This window comes from Poecilia latipinna, unplaced genomic scaffold, assembly GCF_001443285.1.
Source record: "Poecilia latipinna isolate Pla-1442-1.1 unplaced genomic scaffold, P_latipinna-1.0 Scaffold353, whole genome shotgun sequence".
NCBI classification, from domain to species: domain Eukaryota; kingdom Metazoa; phylum Chordata; class Actinopteri; order Cyprinodontiformes; family Poeciliidae; genus Poecilia; species Poecilia latipinna.
In genome coordinates, this window is record NW_015112969.1 from 186,043 (window position 1) to 204,112 (window position 18,070).

The 18,070-nt window shown below is 40.6% G+C and overlaps 1 protein-coding gene across 1 annotated transcript; it reads right to left on the minus strand.

Annotated features, from left to right (window-relative positions):
• Positions 1-9,398: 9,398 nt before the first annotated feature.
• mogs (mannosyl-oligosaccharide glucosidase) lies at positions 9,399-16,786 on the minus strand. Its single transcript, XM_015035996.1, has 5 exons — positions 16,670-16,786; positions 15,350-15,707; positions 14,843-15,066; positions 14,501-14,694; positions 9,399-13,285 (listed from the first exon to the last, which is right to left on the minus strand). Exons 2-5 carry the CDS (start codon positions 15,696-15,698, stop codon positions 11,515-11,517), a joined length of 2,538 nt encoding a protein of 845 aa, XP_014891482.1. The 5' UTR covers positions 15,699-15,707; positions 16,670-16,786; the 3' UTR covers positions 9,399-11,514.
• Positions 16,787-18,070: the final 1,284 nt, after the last annotated feature.

Sequence of the window (18,070 nt, forward strand, 5' to 3'; positions counted from 1 at the left end):
GGTGCAGGTTTTATGCTTTGAGCTAGAATTAAAGGACTAATGTTAAAAAAGATCATTGGGAAGATGGACTAAAGAAAGGCTGTCTGGTGCAGCTGACAGAAACAACTTCTCAAATTTAGCGCTTTCCATCAATACTTAGCAGCGGGGAAAAAAATGCATCAAAGGACCTCAAAGTTCCTACTCTGTCATCTTTTTTTTTTTTTTTTAAGGCAAAGTATGATAATAGCACATAAGCTCTTTCACTGAAGCTGTGACATTCTCCAGAAAAAATGGTTTTCACCTCAGCCTTGCACTCTAATTCCAGCCCCAGAGATGTTTAGCTTGGAGGGACTGCCTCCAAGTAATCCAGAGTCTATTAAAACCAATCTGATCACACAGAGTTCAGATCACGGGACGCTGTTATGATAACTACAGTGTGGCTAACCTCTCTCCTCTATGAAATGCCACAGTGCTGGGACTAAGTAATGGATTTACGTAATGTTAGCACTTACTGACATTATAGTGCAGGGCTAACCGCCACACCTGTGAAAGCCAAATGACAGCTTTTGTCTTGTTGCTTTGCATTTGAACAAAATGCTCCTGTTTCTCAGAGAAAAGCTTAATGGGTTGAGATGGAACGCATTGCCACGCGAAGCCGACTCCATCTTTTAGCAAGCTTCCCTTCAAAAGAGGTTCAAAGCGCCGGAATGGAGATGAAACGTCACTTTAAAGAAAAGATGTCTTGACACTTCGACTGAACAGAGGCATTTTCAAGGAGGCACGGGCATAATATGGATTTATCTGTTTCTCACGCTGCAGCGTGTTTGAATCTGTCTGTCAGTCACTACGTGTGCTGAATATGATTTACAGATTTTTAAGAACCAAGAATCAGGGGACAACAAACGTCTGCACGAATCTTTGCAAAAAGAAATAAATACGAAAAAAGCCGGCTTTATCACAAAGGTAAATATTTATTTATTTTTTTGCCACCAAAAAAAGGGAAATACTTTTCATTACCCTGCACATGTAACCCACTGACCATGATATTTTAAGGTTCACTTCTGTCGAAGGAGTGGGAGTTTTTTTTGTTTTTTTTTTGCTTGTGGGCAGCCTATCAGGATTAAAGCTGCAACATGAAGGATCCGGCCCAGAGATTTCTGCATGTGAGATAGAACTGGGGTTTTGTGCAATCAATATATTTGTTAGTTTAGTGAAGACAATGTATTTCAATGGATAACCATAAGCTATTTTAAGTTTATGTAAACAACTGCAGCAATGTGGCGCTTTTAATTTGAGTGGCGTGGTATCTTGGGGCCACCAAGTCTCTATAACAATCATATCACGGTGTCTGTATGACAACCAGTTGATTAAGAAGTGATGTCAGAAAAAAGTATTTTCTGACTTAACATCCAAAATGTAAACATGGTGTATTTGCTAAACTCTATTTGTTCTTGAGTTATAACAAACTGCCCCTTGTTCTACGTTACGATCTTGAAAATTGGCTATTGAGAGACCATTATTTGCTGGAGGTATGGACTCTGTTGAAGATTTAAATGATTTGATCTGATTAAAATAAGATTTCTTAAACATTCCTCTTGCTCCCACTTTAGTTGCTCAATATTTGGAAGCATGACCAACACAGATTTAATGGTTTGTTCACTTCCTCTCCTGCTATTGGCAAACTGCAATTTTAAAAGAGTGCAAAAAATGTACTTCCTTGTTTATAACTTCTCCTTCTTTTTGTTGAGGGAGATGAGAATCAAACAGAATTACATGGGAAGCCAATGGTAAGGATAACCTCTTAACTAGACATAAGTTTAGTCTTCGAGATGAAACTGGGACTAAACCTTTCCAGGAACAAGTACTTGCAAACAGATTACACCAAACTGTCTGCTGAATGCTACTAAAGTCAACCGAAATACCACCGAATTGCCTGAACCTCTGTTTGAGAATCATTGTCACAGAAATCTAAGTGCTATCCCACTGGCACACAAAGTATTACCAGCAAGGGTGGATTTTGTTTCAAAAATGAGCCATTTCTCAATTTTTCTTTTTTCCTCTCTGTGGAAAAAAATATGCCGTAATAAGGGTCTGTCATTTAAAAAAAAAAGAAAATTAAATGAAATTATTATTAAGATTTTACCACATGTTTCCAACAGGTTCCAATAAACAAATACCAATTACAAATCTGTTTGGGGTAAAGATAAATAAATAAATAAATCAGTGGATGGCTTTAATTCAGGGGTGTCCAAGTCCAGTCCTTGAGAGTGATCGCCCAGCAACGATTTGACTGGATATTAATCTAAATTATGAGGTTTTTGTTGTTACTTCAAAATGATTTTAATGTGCAGTCAGTTCTGAATATTCCCATGCCTTAGCTTGCTGTCAACCAACGTAGCAGCCCACACTGTTTGAGAGTAAATAATGAAAGAATCAAATCCATAAAAGAAAAAAAAAATCCACTGAGATGCAGAAGATGACATTGTTGTTTCAAATAAAAAAGCAAAAATAAAACCACACTTCAAGCACACAATCATCTTGAAATTACTGCACTTTATCTGCAAAACATTTACTACAAGAATATGTAAATAAAATTAATTTGGGGAAATACACCCAGGACCCAATAAGGAGCGCACGTGTATTCACATGTATTCACATGTATTCACATGTAGCCACCAGTGCTAGTATGCACTTTTGACTAATGTCTTACAAAGTACGTTTTTCTGGATCGGTCCTCTGAAATCAGGTCTGTTCAGAGACTGAGAAATCCATCTGCCTCCCCCAAATCACATTCTGACACGTCTCGCAGTCAAATCTTGCCCCCAAGGCGTAAAACGAGGGAACATCTTCAATCTCAGCCTGAACACAATAGGAGCCTGTAAGGCACCGCAAAAATGGATTGGGGTTGCTAAAACCGCAGAAACCTCTGCCGGAAACACGACTTTCTATAAATACAAGGAACTCGCCTCAGCTGCCAAGTTCGTTATTCTCTCTCTCTCTCTCTCTCTCTCTCTCTCTCTCTCTCTCTCTCTCTCTCTCTTTCTCTCTGTCTCTCTCTCTTTCTGTCATGGTGGGCTCTGCACAGTTATTTATACTGCATCATCATTCAAACACTGGGCAATCGAAAGGAATAAAGCACAAACAGGAAAAATAAAAGCAGCGGAAGCGTGGTTCTTCTGCTCAGGGAACATCTCTCTCTTCCCGCTCTTCCTCCGAGAGTGGGAGTGGGTTAGGGAAGCCCGGTACCAGGCCCCGATGCTTCTGCTGCTGATGATGATGATGTTGGTGTGGCAGGTTTCCCATGTGTGCCAAAAATACTTTTGCGCTCGCCCACTTTGGTCCCCAGCCGCCTGAGCACTGTTTGGTTCTACAGCACGGATGAGTGAGACCCGTAATTCAGCTGTAGGATCGTGATGCTGTAGTGGCCCAGTGTTTCTTTAACCGTGCCCTCCCCCCCACACACCTCTCCCACCCCACATCCCCCTCATCCTTCCCAGACTCCTCCACACACTCACACTGCTCCCACCTTGCCCTGTTTTCTGTGCTGGATCCACCTTGCAGCACTTTGACAGTCCAAAACCTGGGCCCAGTCCAACTTCTGCACCTGGTGTTATCTAACTGCCTGAACAACTTGCAGAGAAAACTCGCAGAAATAAACACTGGCATCTGATTTTTTATTTTTTTTTTCCCCCCCCAGTTTTACGACCTGCACAACTGATTCAAACGGAATAATTTTTACTATTAGAAGACTGACTGCGCAGTGTTTGCAAAAATATTCATACCACCTCAGTGAAACTTCAATGTGCCATCAGAATTTGAGCAGCATAACGAAGTGCATGGTTTTCAAACGTTAGGGAAATAGTAGGGGGTTTAAAAAAAAAAAAAGACACAACCTAAAGCTAAAAGGTTAGTTAATGAAGCAATGTCCCAAGCTTTCAACATCTCAGAAACCACACTTGAGTTGTAGAAGGTTTGGCACATTGGCAAACCTACTGTAAAGAAATTTATAGTAGGTCTAAACGGGCAGGCTGGACAAAGAGAGAAAGCAAAGCAGCTAAGAGGGCCATAATAACTCTGGGGGAGTTGCAGAGATTCACAGCTCAAGTGGGAGAATCTGTGGAGAGGACAATTATTAGTGCTGCACTCAAAAAAATCTGCCCTATTACAGAAGTGGAATACTAAAAATCGTTGTCGAAAGAAGACAGTAAGAAATCCTGTTTACCATTTGTCACAGTCCATTTGGGGAACACAGGAAATTTGTGGGGAAAAAAGCTGCTCTGGTCAGATGAGATCAAAATGTAGCTGTTTATTCCATTAGCAAGATGTTATAAGCAACACTGCCCATAACCCCGAACACGTCAGCCTTACAGCAGAACATGGCGGTGCACGTATGATGCTGTGGGGATGCTCTCCTTCAACAGTCAACACAGCTGGTCAGAGTTGGTGAAAAAATGTGTAAAGTTAAAGGCTGGAACAGACAGGATGGAGAGTCACCTTCTGCATGACAAAATAAATAAATAAACAATACAGTCAGGATTGCAATGAAATGATTTACATCAAAATGTTTTCATATGTCATAGTGAACCTGTCAAAGTCCAGACCTAAATAAAATGCCAAACGTCTAGACAAATGCACCCCACACGTTTCAGATTTTATTTGAAACAAATGTTGGAAACCACTGTGTAGTTCTGTGCTACTTTGTGTGGATCTATCACAAATCCTAATAAAATACAATGGAGTTTGTAATTGCAATGTAACAAAAATGCAAAAGGGTTTAAGAGGTATTAATACTTCTGAGAGGCACTGTATGTTGGAGACAAATGCAAATATCTGCTTCATAGCACTTGAGGTGATATGAGTGAATCTCGCAAAACATGCAGCTAATTGCATGTACTTTTGACCAGCAGAAGTTAATAGGTCTACATATTCTGGTCTCTGACTCATCTGCACCCACACTGATTTCTATTTGTTGCTCTTTTCTCTCAGAGGGTGACACTGCAGTGTTTATAAAAGATACCTTGTTAATTAGAAAGAACTGTTTCTGCTGCTGCTTTATTTGCTGTACGTCCACTCATTACGCAGACATGCAGTACAAACAGATTCAAACAAATAGCCAACAGTAGGCATGTGAGGAAACAGATGAAGAATGTTAAGAGCTCGCAGCTAACAAAAGTAACTATGGAAACGGCCGGCTCTACATTGCACCGGCTTCCACAGCTCTCTCCAGAAATAAAAACTGTTGGGCTAAGAGCGAATCAGGTAAAGACAAAAGATCCTGGGTGAACCTATTTATAGTGGGCCTTACATAACATACATAGACCTATGTTGGCTGAGGCGAGTTTGGTACTACACAGTAAGCTTCCACTGAGGGGCGGGTGGGTGTGGGGGGGGAGCAAAGGCAGAGTACACAGATCCAGAGATGCTGGATCCCTGAAGCACATTTTGCAAGCAGGCACATAGTATAAACAGCTACCAGCATGGCGCGGATCATGCTGTCTGATGTCAGTGGGGCCGGTGAGGTCAGTGATGTCAAAGCTGGAGTTTCACAGACAACATTAACATGGAGTCATCTCATTAAGCATGGATCCAAGAAATAGCCGATGGCCACAAGTCTTCAGGTGTAGCCCACACAAGCACGGGGAAAAAGAAACTGCACATTCAAGGATGCACAAGTTCACTGGATCATTCATATCTGAGGCAAAAAGTTGTGTCACACTCGAAAAACACATATTATCACACGGCCTCGGGACACAGAATCGGACATCTGAAGTGAGACACTGTGAATGCACGAGCCCACATATGCAGGGAGCCAGTCCAAGAGCCGAGCAGTGATCGCGCAGAAATACAGCCTGCCAACATATCTTAAATCCTAATTGAGCTATTAGCATAATTATCCACTTATAACTGCTTTAATTCTAAGTAGCTCTCTCTATTGTGCGTAAAATGATAGCCAAGCTGTAGTGAAAAATCCACTTTTCCCACTCACAAATGCCTTATTAATTAGCTCCCTCTAGCATACCTTCCCAGTAATTACATTCATTACAGCAGTCAGTGCTGGGGACTGGGGGGCCCACTTTTAGACAGCTTTATAATAACTGCATAGCTATGCTGATTTCCATTATTAGAGACAAAAAATATATATATCTACAGTGAACAGAAGCAGTGTTTTTTTTTTTTTTTTTTTGGTCAGTGCATCCAAAGCACATTTATAGCACTCACTAATATTAACCGTCCAGAAGCTCTGATCAGGTTGGGATGGGATGACATGATATGCAAATGAACACTGACTCATCTGTTTATTATGCAGTCACATTAGTTAGCTCTGATGCCGTTTGGCTATTATCCCATCTCCCTGTGAAAAAAGGGGGTCTCGGGTGAGGGGGATGGATTGCGCAGTGAGTGTTTTAGTCACACAGACTGTGTACACTCTTCAAAGAAATGAATCCGATGCAGTTATAATCAGGAGAATCCATTTCGCACGAGTAAGGAGCGGCAAAAACGGAGCGAACGGATGTGTCTCATCCACGGTAGAAATCCCTGAATACTGCTCCCTGCGTCACTGGGTCAAAGGGTCAAACGCCGAGCTTTGGTCCTTTCTGACCTCCCTGAAGCATGTCATTTCACTTCATACGTCTGTGTTTTTCATGTCAATTAAAATAATAACAATGGAAGCGGGGAAGAGTTAACAACCAGTCTCTGGAACTGGGAAATGTAAAACATTTGGCAAAACTACCAGCGTGCAGCTTCACTGCCTACTTGCTGTTCTGCTAACTGACAGAGGCCCTATTTATAGCCATGCAACCTTACAGCACCATGCTAAGCTTTCAGCGATACAACTGCGAATCTAGCCCATTCAAAGGATTCATGAAAGTCTAGAGGCTGGAACCCGATGGTCACATAAGCATTCTGAGTGCTGCTCAGTACCACAGGTTTTTTTTTTTTTTTTTCTTTCTTAATACATACGATGGCAAAGCATTAACAAGGAACACTGCCACTGTGTGTCCTGCTGTGTGAATGTATGCCAGCACATGTCAAGGAGTGAAAAGAATTTGCCATCAATGTACTCCATGCCTTTTGATGTGGGGTAATTAAGCACCAGGCCCTCACAACAACCGTGCTCCATGGAAACCGATGGAAAAAAAAAAAAAAAAAAAATAACGTCAGCTAGAGGCCTTCAAATGTGCCATTTGAAAAAGGAAAAAAATTATCAGGCTGCTGTACTTAAGGTCACAGTATTGAAGCTACTGTCTGCCTCAGCTGAAATAGTAACAGCTGCCTTCTACATCGGGGGGGAAGTGTACAATTTAATTTCAAGGCTTGAAATAGGAAAGAAGAAAAAATAGGGAAACGGAACAGTTATATTTGTTAATTTTTATTTTCTAACATTCAAAAATGTAGAATCTGAACTGCAATCCAGTGCTTTGCAACACTTCAGCTGAACTCTTTACAGCCACAAACCTCGAAGCATTTTCGTTTTATCCCTTTGAAGACGAGGTCTAAATGGCCATCCCGGCGCGCAGTCTCTCTTCTCAGTGCGTCAGCGCTCGCTATGAAGCCATGTAGCGATAGCTAGCAAAACTACTAACACTGCACACACCACGAACTCTAACAACACACTTATAGTCTAAAAAACCTAGTAAAATCCACAGCATGGCTGCGCCCTAGTTTCTTGCCATATCCAAGTCCCCCACCTCCCCCCCACCGTCTCTCTCTGCATGTCTCCGTTCTACCTAGCAACAGACCGTCAACACATTTTCATTGGTTGTTTCGAAATGTGGTACATTTAGACCCCACAAAATAAGGCGGAAATTATCAATCTTATTTCTGGCTTTATTTTGAAGTAAATAACCACAAAACCAATATAAAAACACCACTTTTATAAAGTTTGAAGTCCGTGCTGTCCAACAGAGTTGAAATGAAAACTCGGTATGCGTCCATGTTATTACGAAGCCTTATAAATGCGTCACATGCTTGTACGCCGCACGGCGGGCAGCGACAACATAGGGTTATGTAACAGAACAATATAATCCAAAACATAACGGTCAAGTGAAGGGAAATAATACAGGGTTTTCAACTCTTTTCTTCTTTTAATGAGAAATATCAAGTGTTACATATTTTACATTCTCCCCCTTTACTCTGACGAGAAGAAAGCCATAAAGTTTAAAGTTTGACCTAAGTCATGTAGGAGACACAGCAACCAGATGAGACAATTTAACCTTAATGCAAATTATGCATGGCCATATTCAGGTTAATGCTGAACCCGTCATTTCTGTGGTTAAGCATTATGTTCTGGGTGCATTTCCTCAGAAGGAATAGGAAAGCCTGTATACATATTTAGTCCGAGACACAGTTTTATAAACCTTCCGTCACATCCTTAAAAGGAAAACCTGCAAAAAGTGTTTCCAGAGTGAAAATGTTTTTTTGGGGTAAAACTGTCTTTTTCTGAAATTACTGCTCATAACTTTGAAAGAGGTTTGGTATGAAAGTGGACCTTGGGGCAGGATTAAAAGAGCTGTCTGAGGCCTTCAAAAAGAAAATTGTAGCAGCCGATGAGTCTATTAGGGGTTTAACCAGGTCTCAACAGAACTTGAAAGCAGCCATTCAACAACATGGAAAATACAAGTGAAGGAAATTCAAAACTGCCAACGTGCTCCGATCTGACTGTCCAGGCAACTTTACCAGAAAAGCAAACCAACAAGATGCCTAAAAAAAAAGTCTCCAAAAACCTTAAAATGTCATCATGGGTCCTACAGCAGCTTCTTGCTATTGTTCATATAAATGTTTGATTAGACAATCAGAAAGAGGAGGAACATGTTTGGGAGGCGTGCAAGGAGAAAACCTTTCCTCTTTATAAAAGACGAAACCCAGTTAGTCAATGAAAATGCACAGGCATCAGGACTTCCACACTAATGCTCTTTGGTCAGATTAATCTAAAATCTTACACCAAAAGAACAGAGGAAATGTTAGGCATAAACTAAATATGTCACTCCAGCAAGCATATTGTATGAAGTGTCATTGTTTGAGGATGCTTTGTTGCAGCTGTGCCACTAAAGACTGGGTGACACTAAGAAATGTTAAGCTCTTAAACAGTCAAAGCTGAGATCTGTATACTTCATTTGATTTGAATTTCGTGAGCATTTCCTAATAATAATAAAAATAGACCTTTCAGACAGATTTTACAGACATGCATTTCATATAAATTTTTATTCTTCCTCCTCTCTTTATCGTAAATGCATCCGGGGCAACAGCTGGGTGCAGACAGGTGAGATTTACTCTGGACTGGAAACTAAATTCTGAAAACATCCCTGTCTTCATCGGGCAAACAGTTCACCAAGTTTGCAGCTCAAGGATCAAGTTTCAGTATCCAATTTCCTTGCAACAATAGTTCAGCCTGTAAAAAGAAAAATCAAACTGACAAGAAATATTTAAACCATTTAATATTTTGACAAAACAAATCCAATACTTCAGCATTGTTTTCCCTTGCCAGACAAACCACAATGTACACAAAATGCCTGCTATTAGAAACAGTCATTTTAGAAACGTTGAGTCTTTTTAGAAAGTGTGAACAAATATCAAAACTGACTGATATTCAAGACATTGAATCAAAAGAAGAATACATGTGAGAAAATGGCACGATTACATATCATAAACCTGATTTTGCCAAGTGAAAGTACAACTCAAAATTACGAAACAGGTGAATTAACCAGCTGCCCATTGAAAACTGTCCTTGGATTTCACCAATTAGGCTTGCAATTTAACAAATACAGATGTCCGTCTTCATTTCCGACAATCAATTGGCACATAGTGTGAATGCAGATCAGTGAAGATTTTACAAATGTAGTTGTAGTAAGACAGCAGAGTTATACTGGAAAAAAAAAAATCTTTTGTAAATAGTGAAAAAACAAAAGAGTGTTAATATCTTAAAGGGTTCATCATGTCCCAGGGGCAGACCCAGAATACTGACCCTTCTGGTCAGGATAATCTTCATGGAAATTTTTATTTTCACATAAAATCTGAATGTTGAAAGAAAGGGACAAATAGACTTCAAACAGAAATAATTTGCTATGGCAATGTTATGACTTGCACAATTATGAGGAAGGGTCCTGACCCGATAGCTGCTCAGCGGTCAGTTACTGACACTCTCCACAAGGAGGCTAAGCCACAAGAGGTCAATGCCAAAGAAGCTGGCTGTTCACAGAATGCTGTATTGAGGCATGTTCTTGGAAAGTTGAGTGGAAGGAAAAAGTGTGGTAGAAAATGTGCACAAGCAACACAGGTGACTGCAGTCTTTAGCAAGAGTTCGGAAGAGATTCGCAATGCTGCAGGAGTCGGTGTTTCTAGAGTGCCCACACCCAATAATGTCGACAATCTAAAGTCACTATTAAAGCAACCTGGGCTGCCTTCACACCTTAGGCTGATCACCTCCATGACAGCCCTCGTTGATGAAATAGTTCCTGCAAGAGGAGCTCCAACAAAATTCAAGAGTATATACTGTACGGCATATAAACATACTTTTTAGTAGGTTGACATATACAATTTTTTGGCAACAGTTTTATGTAATCTAGTTCTCAGGGAAATTGAATTTGTGGGTTCTTGTCAGCTGTGACCCCAAATTACCAAAGTTAACAACATACATTTTCAGTACGTCACTCTGTTTGCAATGCATAAAAAGAATAAAAGAAGAGTTTCACTTTTTTAATTGAATAACTGAATAAAATTACATTTATCAATAATATTCTAGTTTGTGGGGCAGCTGTACGTCTGTCCTAATCTTCCGGAAATGAGAGTTTTAATATTAAAAGGTGCAAAAGAGGTACAATATTAGAGGATTCACAGTAAAAAATAAAAGTATCCGTACCCCTTTAAAATTTAGACTTGAAGAAATATTTTAATTTCACAAAATATCCCTTCTGGTGAGAAGTAACGTTAGTGTTGCAGAATGGCCCTGGAGGTCGCGACTTGAATCCGATACAAAATATACAGAGGGAGATAAAGATTAAGGTATGAAAGCCCTGGAGATCATCACCAAAGATAAGAGGAAATATGCAAAAAGCTGATTAGTAGTTTGAAGAAGAAGGGATCCAAAACCTATCATTGAAGAGGGTATAAAAAAAAGACTTTTTTATTAAATGCAAATAAAAAATTATATATACACACACACTTTTTTTTATTTTTGCCAATTTTACATGTTATTTGAGAGTAGTCTGTCCAAATTAAAACCAGAACCAAACATATTGTTGAATGAAAACCGTTCTAAATCAAAATCTTTCAGGTGTATGCATCATTTTGGGCTACGCTGCATGTCCAATAAGGAAATCAGCAGCAAGAGCTGCACCCAACACCTGCTTAAATGTTTTCCAGTGGTGGAAATATATACATCTGTCATTTTTATTAAAGGGTTCATACGAAAATGTGATAATGACAGAAGTAATTTCTCTTCTCATTTCTGTCACCATAGTCAAACGGACTACATTTTTACATCTTAACAGTCAATGCTTCCTGAATTAAAGCAACAAAGAGATGGATCAGATGGCATCAGTAATGCTCGGCCATCATTAATACTGTCAAGGATGACCAGCCAGTGAAGGGGTGGCTTCCTTGGCCCCTGCCAGTCCCATCGTTGTACTGTTCCCAGATATACCCTGTTTCAACGAACTGCGCATAAACATTGTTTATAATATTAGTCCTGAGTTCCTTATAAAGATCAGCTGCCTTCTCTTGGTATGGCCCTTTCGTGTTGCCATAGTGGTAGAGAGCTCTGACTGCCAGGTAGTTGATGTTGATCCAAACTGGTCCCCTCCAGTAGGGGGGATCGTGCTCCGTGTTTCGCTCCATATACAGTGGATCAGTCTTCGAGAGAGAGCGCAGGCCAAAGGGCGTCCACAGCTTGGTGGGGTCTCTCATGTCTCGGAGGATGTGTTCCAGTTTTGGCGAGTCGGGCTGGAGGATTTGGAGTAAGAAGGGGAACAAGCTGACATAACCCAGAGCGTTGACGTACTGCAGCTTGGGGGCCCTGCGGACGGAGCGCACGAGACGCGCCACGGGGAACTGATGGCGGGGTTGCCCGGGCGGTACGTACACCTTCTCCCGCTGCAAGGAGACGTTTTGTGTGTGGTTGCCATAGTCACTGAAGGCACGGAGTTGTTCTGACCAGTGAAGGTCGTTGAGCAGGTTGTTGTCTCTGAGCACATCGTGTAGGACTTTGTAGTCCTGATGGGGCTCGCCTAGAAGTTGAGCGATGCTGGCCATGATGCCTGAGGACAAGGCCATCCAGCAGTGCAAATCCACATGCCGCTCGTCTGCGGAGGGATGAGAGGCCCTTGGGTAATCGTCCAGTCCAGAGGTTAAAGTTTTAGGATTGAGGTACAGGTTAGTGTCCTTGTCTCGTCCACGCCAGCGGTACGAGTTGGGCTTTGGCCCCGTCTGTGTGGTGTTGTACCACTCAAACCAGGTCTTCAGCCTGGGGAACAGCCTTCGAAGGAAAGGCAGGGTTGGTTTAGCAGCTGCCTCATCTGACTTTGAAGAGAGCTGTTCAATTAGCTCCTGCAGAGCTAAGAAGAGGGTAGGTGGGTTCGCATTTTCGTTCCGCTGAACAATAAATTCGGCTGGGACTTTACTGCGAGCCTCGTCTCCAAGAATCTGCTCACGGGGGATCCAGCCTTCGATGTTCATTAGGTCAAACCAGTGGCCGATCGCCTCTCTGGTCAGCTGAGGATCCCACTTACTCAGCAGCAGCTGGTGAAAACCCTCATCCCAGAGGAAGCCTCTGGGGAAGAAAGAGCGTGACGGTACAGCAGTGAATAAAGCGCCTCCGGGGTACAGGAGAGGGTATTCGTTGTAGACCGACTGCACTACTGACTCGCCATAAAAGTATCCCATTCCACCCAACATGTTGCTGAGCGCCGCTTTGGCAAATTTAATATGCGTCTGGCTAAAACCTTTACTCTCCAGTCCAAATATTTTCTCGAACTTCGCATTGAACTCAGCTTTCCTCCTTTCCAGCTCCTGAGTCATGATGGAACCGACGAGCTGGTTGGGGCGATTGTAGAAACTTCCAGACTCAAACAAAACTTCAATCTGGAAAGGCGTCTGGACGGTCACCTGGTGGACCACGAAGTCGCTTTCTTTCCGTGGGTCAGCAGCTTTCTGCTGGTTCTGGTGATGGGGCGGCTTGTAGGTGTCCACACCTATGTAATGCCTCTTCTCACCAGATGGAGGGCTGAAGACAAACCTGCGGTTCAGACTGAGCTTCACAATGTCAGTCAGCTTCTCTAAACCGGGAGACAAGGTCTGAAGATAGTTGTAACTAAAAACAGATGAGAAAAAAAGAAAAAGAAAGAAAAGGACAAAATAGACTTAATTGCTTCCAATCAATTCATGATAAGTGGCTGATAGAGTCATGGCAGAAGAAAAAAAGACAACCACCCCACTTTAAATCTAGAATTTTATGCAATTTCTTAACTTCTAGTAATTTTAGGGTGTACATACCTTCTTATAAACTTTTCCATTTGGGTTTTCTCTTGGCATGTGGAGACTGTGTAATGTGGTATGTAAATATGAGACTACATTTATCTCCTTGCTAATTCAAACTGCTTTTGGTCTGGTGATTAATATACTAAGGATAGTATCGGAAGCACTTTGCTGCCACCTCTTGATCAGAATGTGAACAGCATCTAGTTATTTTTTAATTTTTTTGTAGTATTAACACCATTTTTGAATAACTTATCATCTGTTTTTTTGTGGAACCATAAAGCTGCCACCCAGACAAAAGAAAAACAGATTTATTTCACATGAAAACTTTGCTGTACTAATAATATACTTTTTATGTTTGCACAATATATCAAATTACAATTTACTTCTTATACTTGAATATATCATGTCATTGCAATACACATATTTTCCACATAAAAAAGTTTGTTATAACTAAACTTGTTATGTTCTGTATATTCAAATCAGAGCAGATGCATATCCTGATTAGCACAAAGCTTAAATCATTTCTCGTATGTATTTTTCCTCCACAAAGCTGATATGATTTAGAAATATCACACGTGTACATTCATATACAAAAATGCCAGTTTTATCCTCCAGTGCCACCTAGTGTTTTTTTTTTCCCAAGTCCTGTTTTCTTTCTACTAAGTTAAATGCTTCCCTCATCTAAAAAACTTCAATCTGAAGAATTATTGAAGGATTTTTTTTTAAATAAATGGCTTTCCATTTTCTTATATTTAGATTTTATTTCTGTATTTTTCTCTGAATCTTCTCTTACTTATATTTAGAAAAGGCTGTTGTTTATGAGTAGTTTGTTTCATTGTGCCTTCACATCCAAGTTTAAGATGATAAGGCATCTTTAACTTGTGGGTTTAAGGAACAGAAAGGTGCTCCTTAAACTCACAAACATCTGCCTTTAGAGTGATATTTAGGTTGATATTTCCTGTCATTCTAGTATTATCAAAAAGTAGCAGTTATGTATTGCTTGTACATTAAAGCAACATTTGTGTCTGGCCTGATTTTGTGTATTTACCTGGCATATTTCGTGCTGGATAATTCCCCAGTAACAGGCTTCCTAAAAGTGATTTTGAAGTTTCCCAGTTCCTCTGAAAACCCAGTGATGGAAGCAAGGCGATTCTTCTCCTCCATGTGAGTCTGCAGCGAGCCCTGCGTGTCTGCTGCTGCGTAAAACATCAGCGATATAACCGGAGGCTGGGGAGCTGAGCTCTGCAGGGCAACGACAAGACAAAGCAAACATCCTGCATTTCTTAAAAAAATAACTGTAAAATGGCCATCCCAAATCACTCGGAGCATCATTCTGACTTTGAAAGGACGTATTTTGCAGAACTTCACAACGAGCTCCGTTGACACTCACATGCTGTTTGGCTGTGATCCTCCAGGTCCAGTCTCCTCCGTGATCCCCACCAACCCTCTTGACATACTCAGTGGTCAGGGTGAAGTCGTTATCTCGAATTTCCTGGACGCCGAACGTCAATCCGTCGTGCATGAGCCAGCCGTAGCCTTGCAAACGATCGCCCTGCTCACAGGTATGCCTGAGGTTCATGTCCGAGTTGGAAAACTGCCGCATCCACATCATCCCTGTGCAAAAATGGAGCAAAAATAAAAGATGGACTTAAGCATCTTAAATTTATTTGTTTTTAAATTGCTAACTGATACAAATGTCAGTTAGCATCATCAGAACTCATATTTGTATGAGTTCTGATGTGCAAGACAAAGTTCAGTATAAAAAAATAAATAATAATAATGAAATTATCTTGGCCACCAGTCAGAAATCCTATCAGAAATCACAATCAGAAATCCTACCCTACCATTTTCACAATTTGTAACAAATGTTTACTAAGCTGGGTTTGTGACCACCTACCCGTCACGACGGACCTGGGGCTTCTCGTTTTCATGCCGAAGTAGACCTGAGGCCTGTAAGAGCCCCAGAACCTCTCTGAGGAAACCTTTGCAGTGGTGCTGTTGGCGTCGAGAACGCGAGGTGATGGATGCAGAGTCACCACGCGCTTCGACAGACTGGACCGCATGTAGACGGCATAGAAGAACCAGATGAGGCTGAATATGCAGAGCCCAATGGAGATATTGATGAACAATTTTCCAAAGTCGGTTTTCTTTTTTTTCTCTTTGCGATTAAGTGCAGAGGGCCTCTCGTCTCTCCTTGAGTAGGGAGGAGCGTCACCCGTCACCACCCTCTTCCTCTGCCTGCCCATCCTGCCCTTCTGAAGAGAGAGAACGAAGAGGAACAACATCCATTTTTATAAAACAACTTAGATTTTATGTGTAACAGAAGCAAAGTCACTGATTAGATAACCATTTATGCAAGAGACATCCGAGTTATTATTTCTCCATAAATTGTGCAGACATTATTGTTTAAGCAGGGACTGGGGGGCTGGGGGAAGCGTTTTTTCAATGCACAGCAACAGGTGGTGGAGGGGCACCTCTGTTGTTCTAAGTTACATACAATGAGGGAAAACTCAACAATACGCTTTTTGATATACCCTTTTTATTACTCAGGCACAACTAAACTGTAATTCTTTAGATGTCTCATATAAACAATTACACAATGGATTATGCCATGTGTTGTTCTGCATTTAATCTTATTTTGTCTCGTATTTTAGGGCGAAACAAAAATACCTAATAAAACTTTAAAACGTGTTTATGTAAAGCCAATCTTTAAGTATCTATGAGGACAAAAAGTAAGCAGAAAAAAAATAGTTCGGTAAATCTGGATGTTTTAATCGCAATTACTTTGGCTAGGCATTTCTACATTACTGGGACCACACGGTTTTCGTATTTTACTAAAACAAATAAAAATACCCATAGATACAATCCTGCTACTGTGCGTTTCTTTCCTTTGGGAGCCTTATATAGCGCCCTAGCTAATGTTAAGCTAGAAAGGTGGATAATGCTCCCAAATACGCCAGGTCATCGTAGAGCTGGTTATAAATTAAACTGGGTGTGCATTTAACCTTCGTTAAATACAAAGTGTGACAGATTCAGCGGGTAGCCCGCCTGAGTATTACCGTTCATGCTTCACGCTGCTGCGCTAAAAGCTAACGCAAGTTTTGACAACTACAGCCAGCTGATGTAAAAACATATCTTCACTTAAGCCGAGTTTTAGTCAATGCGGCTCTGTTTTGCAGTTCTAGCTTAATGTTCATTGACAAAGTGGATGACTGACCTGTGGAAACACGCAGATTCTCAGCTGCTTCTCATGATCCTTCGCTGGCTAAGCCTGCTAGCCACTTCCTAGTTCACGACTGGCTTCCACTGACGTGTACATACTCAAGTGTTGCAGTGGATCATCCACACCTGCTATAAGCCTTCAAATATAAGAAAGGCGCCGTTTTAAAATGTACGGCATGGTCATTATTATTATTATTATTATTAATAATAAAAATAAAAGCAGGAACAAAAACAAGGAACATTATAGCCCATGTTTGTCCTCTGAAATTGGATATTTAAGGATATTAACATGAAGTCGCTCTAAATCCTAATGCACAGTCATGGAGAAATCTTGGATTTTCTCCCTGTGTTATTAGTTAAAGCCAAAAAGTGCACCATGGATTTTCTTTTTGAAACCGCTGTTGCATATTCCACAAACAATTAACGTATACGTTTTTACGAAAACTTTTCTTTTGTTGTTAAAACGGATAACTTCTTAATTTTCAGAAATGCTTCTCTTGTACAGCGTTTTATTTTCAGTGCCCATCACAATTTCAAAACAATTTCTATTCTTCATTATTTTAGTCAGAAATTATTCTGAACTCCAGCTAAGAGCTCAAAGAGACCTGAGCAATGGTTTACTTAGTTCTTTGAAAGCTTTCATAGTTTGTCAAACTCAAACTTCAATGCATCTTAGTGAGAATATATGTAATAGGCCATCTTCTGTCATAACGTTTCTGTCTTCTAAATGGCTGGTAGCAAACAAGACTTATGTTTGTCTTGTTTGCTCTTCCATGAACTAAGTATGGACTTCACAGTAGTGATTTCCCATTTGTGCAGCTCCTCCAGAGCCAACCTTTTCAGGATCATGATTTAGTAGGTGTGCCATCTTCTTTCCATTTTCAGATGTTTTAAACAGAGTACATTTTAAAACCTAAACTACTCCTCTGCGTTATCCTTTAGCTATCTGAAACTTTCCGTCAGCTTAAGTCAAAACTGCCCTGAAAAATCTTGAAACTTGCTGTTGCTCAGTGCGAAGGTCATGAAACGAGAAGGAACAGAAACACCAATTTGTTGCATTTTTTTTTTTTATTGAATGAAAGATTTCAACTCAAATATTGAGAACAACTTTGGTCAACATGTAAAACTGTTTGACAGAGGGTAGAAAAGTCTCACTGACAAACTGTATCCCAAGGTATGAAGGTGCTGGAATAAGTTCAACGAGGTATTAAACCAATCCCAGCTTAGTTTGACAACATTCTCCTACCCTCTTTAATCTGCTTCTTCAGATCCATCTGTTGACCACAGCAGTTGTCTACATTACTCAATTGCAAGCAAGTCTTTATTCCTCTAAATAACGAATACTTGCTTTATTTTATTTCTTTTTTTTTTTTTTACATAACTATCTCTTACAACA

What these genes read in the sequence shown, in the direction of transcription:
- mogs (XM_015035996.1), bottom strand. Translation starts at nt 15,698, where the DNA reads ATGGGCAGGCAGAGGAAGAGGGTGGTGACGGGTGACGCTCCTCCCTAC. An exon ending in GGATCACAGCCAAACAGCAT is followed by an intron (nt 14,695 to 14,842) that starts GTGAGTGTCAAC and finishes GTTGCCCTGCAG; the next exon opens with AGCTCAGCTCCCCAGCCTCC. An exon ending in TCCAGCACGAAATATGCCAG is followed by an intron (nt 13,286 to 14,500) that starts GTAAATACACAA and finishes ATCTGTTTTTAG; the next exon opens with TTACAACTATCTTCAGACCT.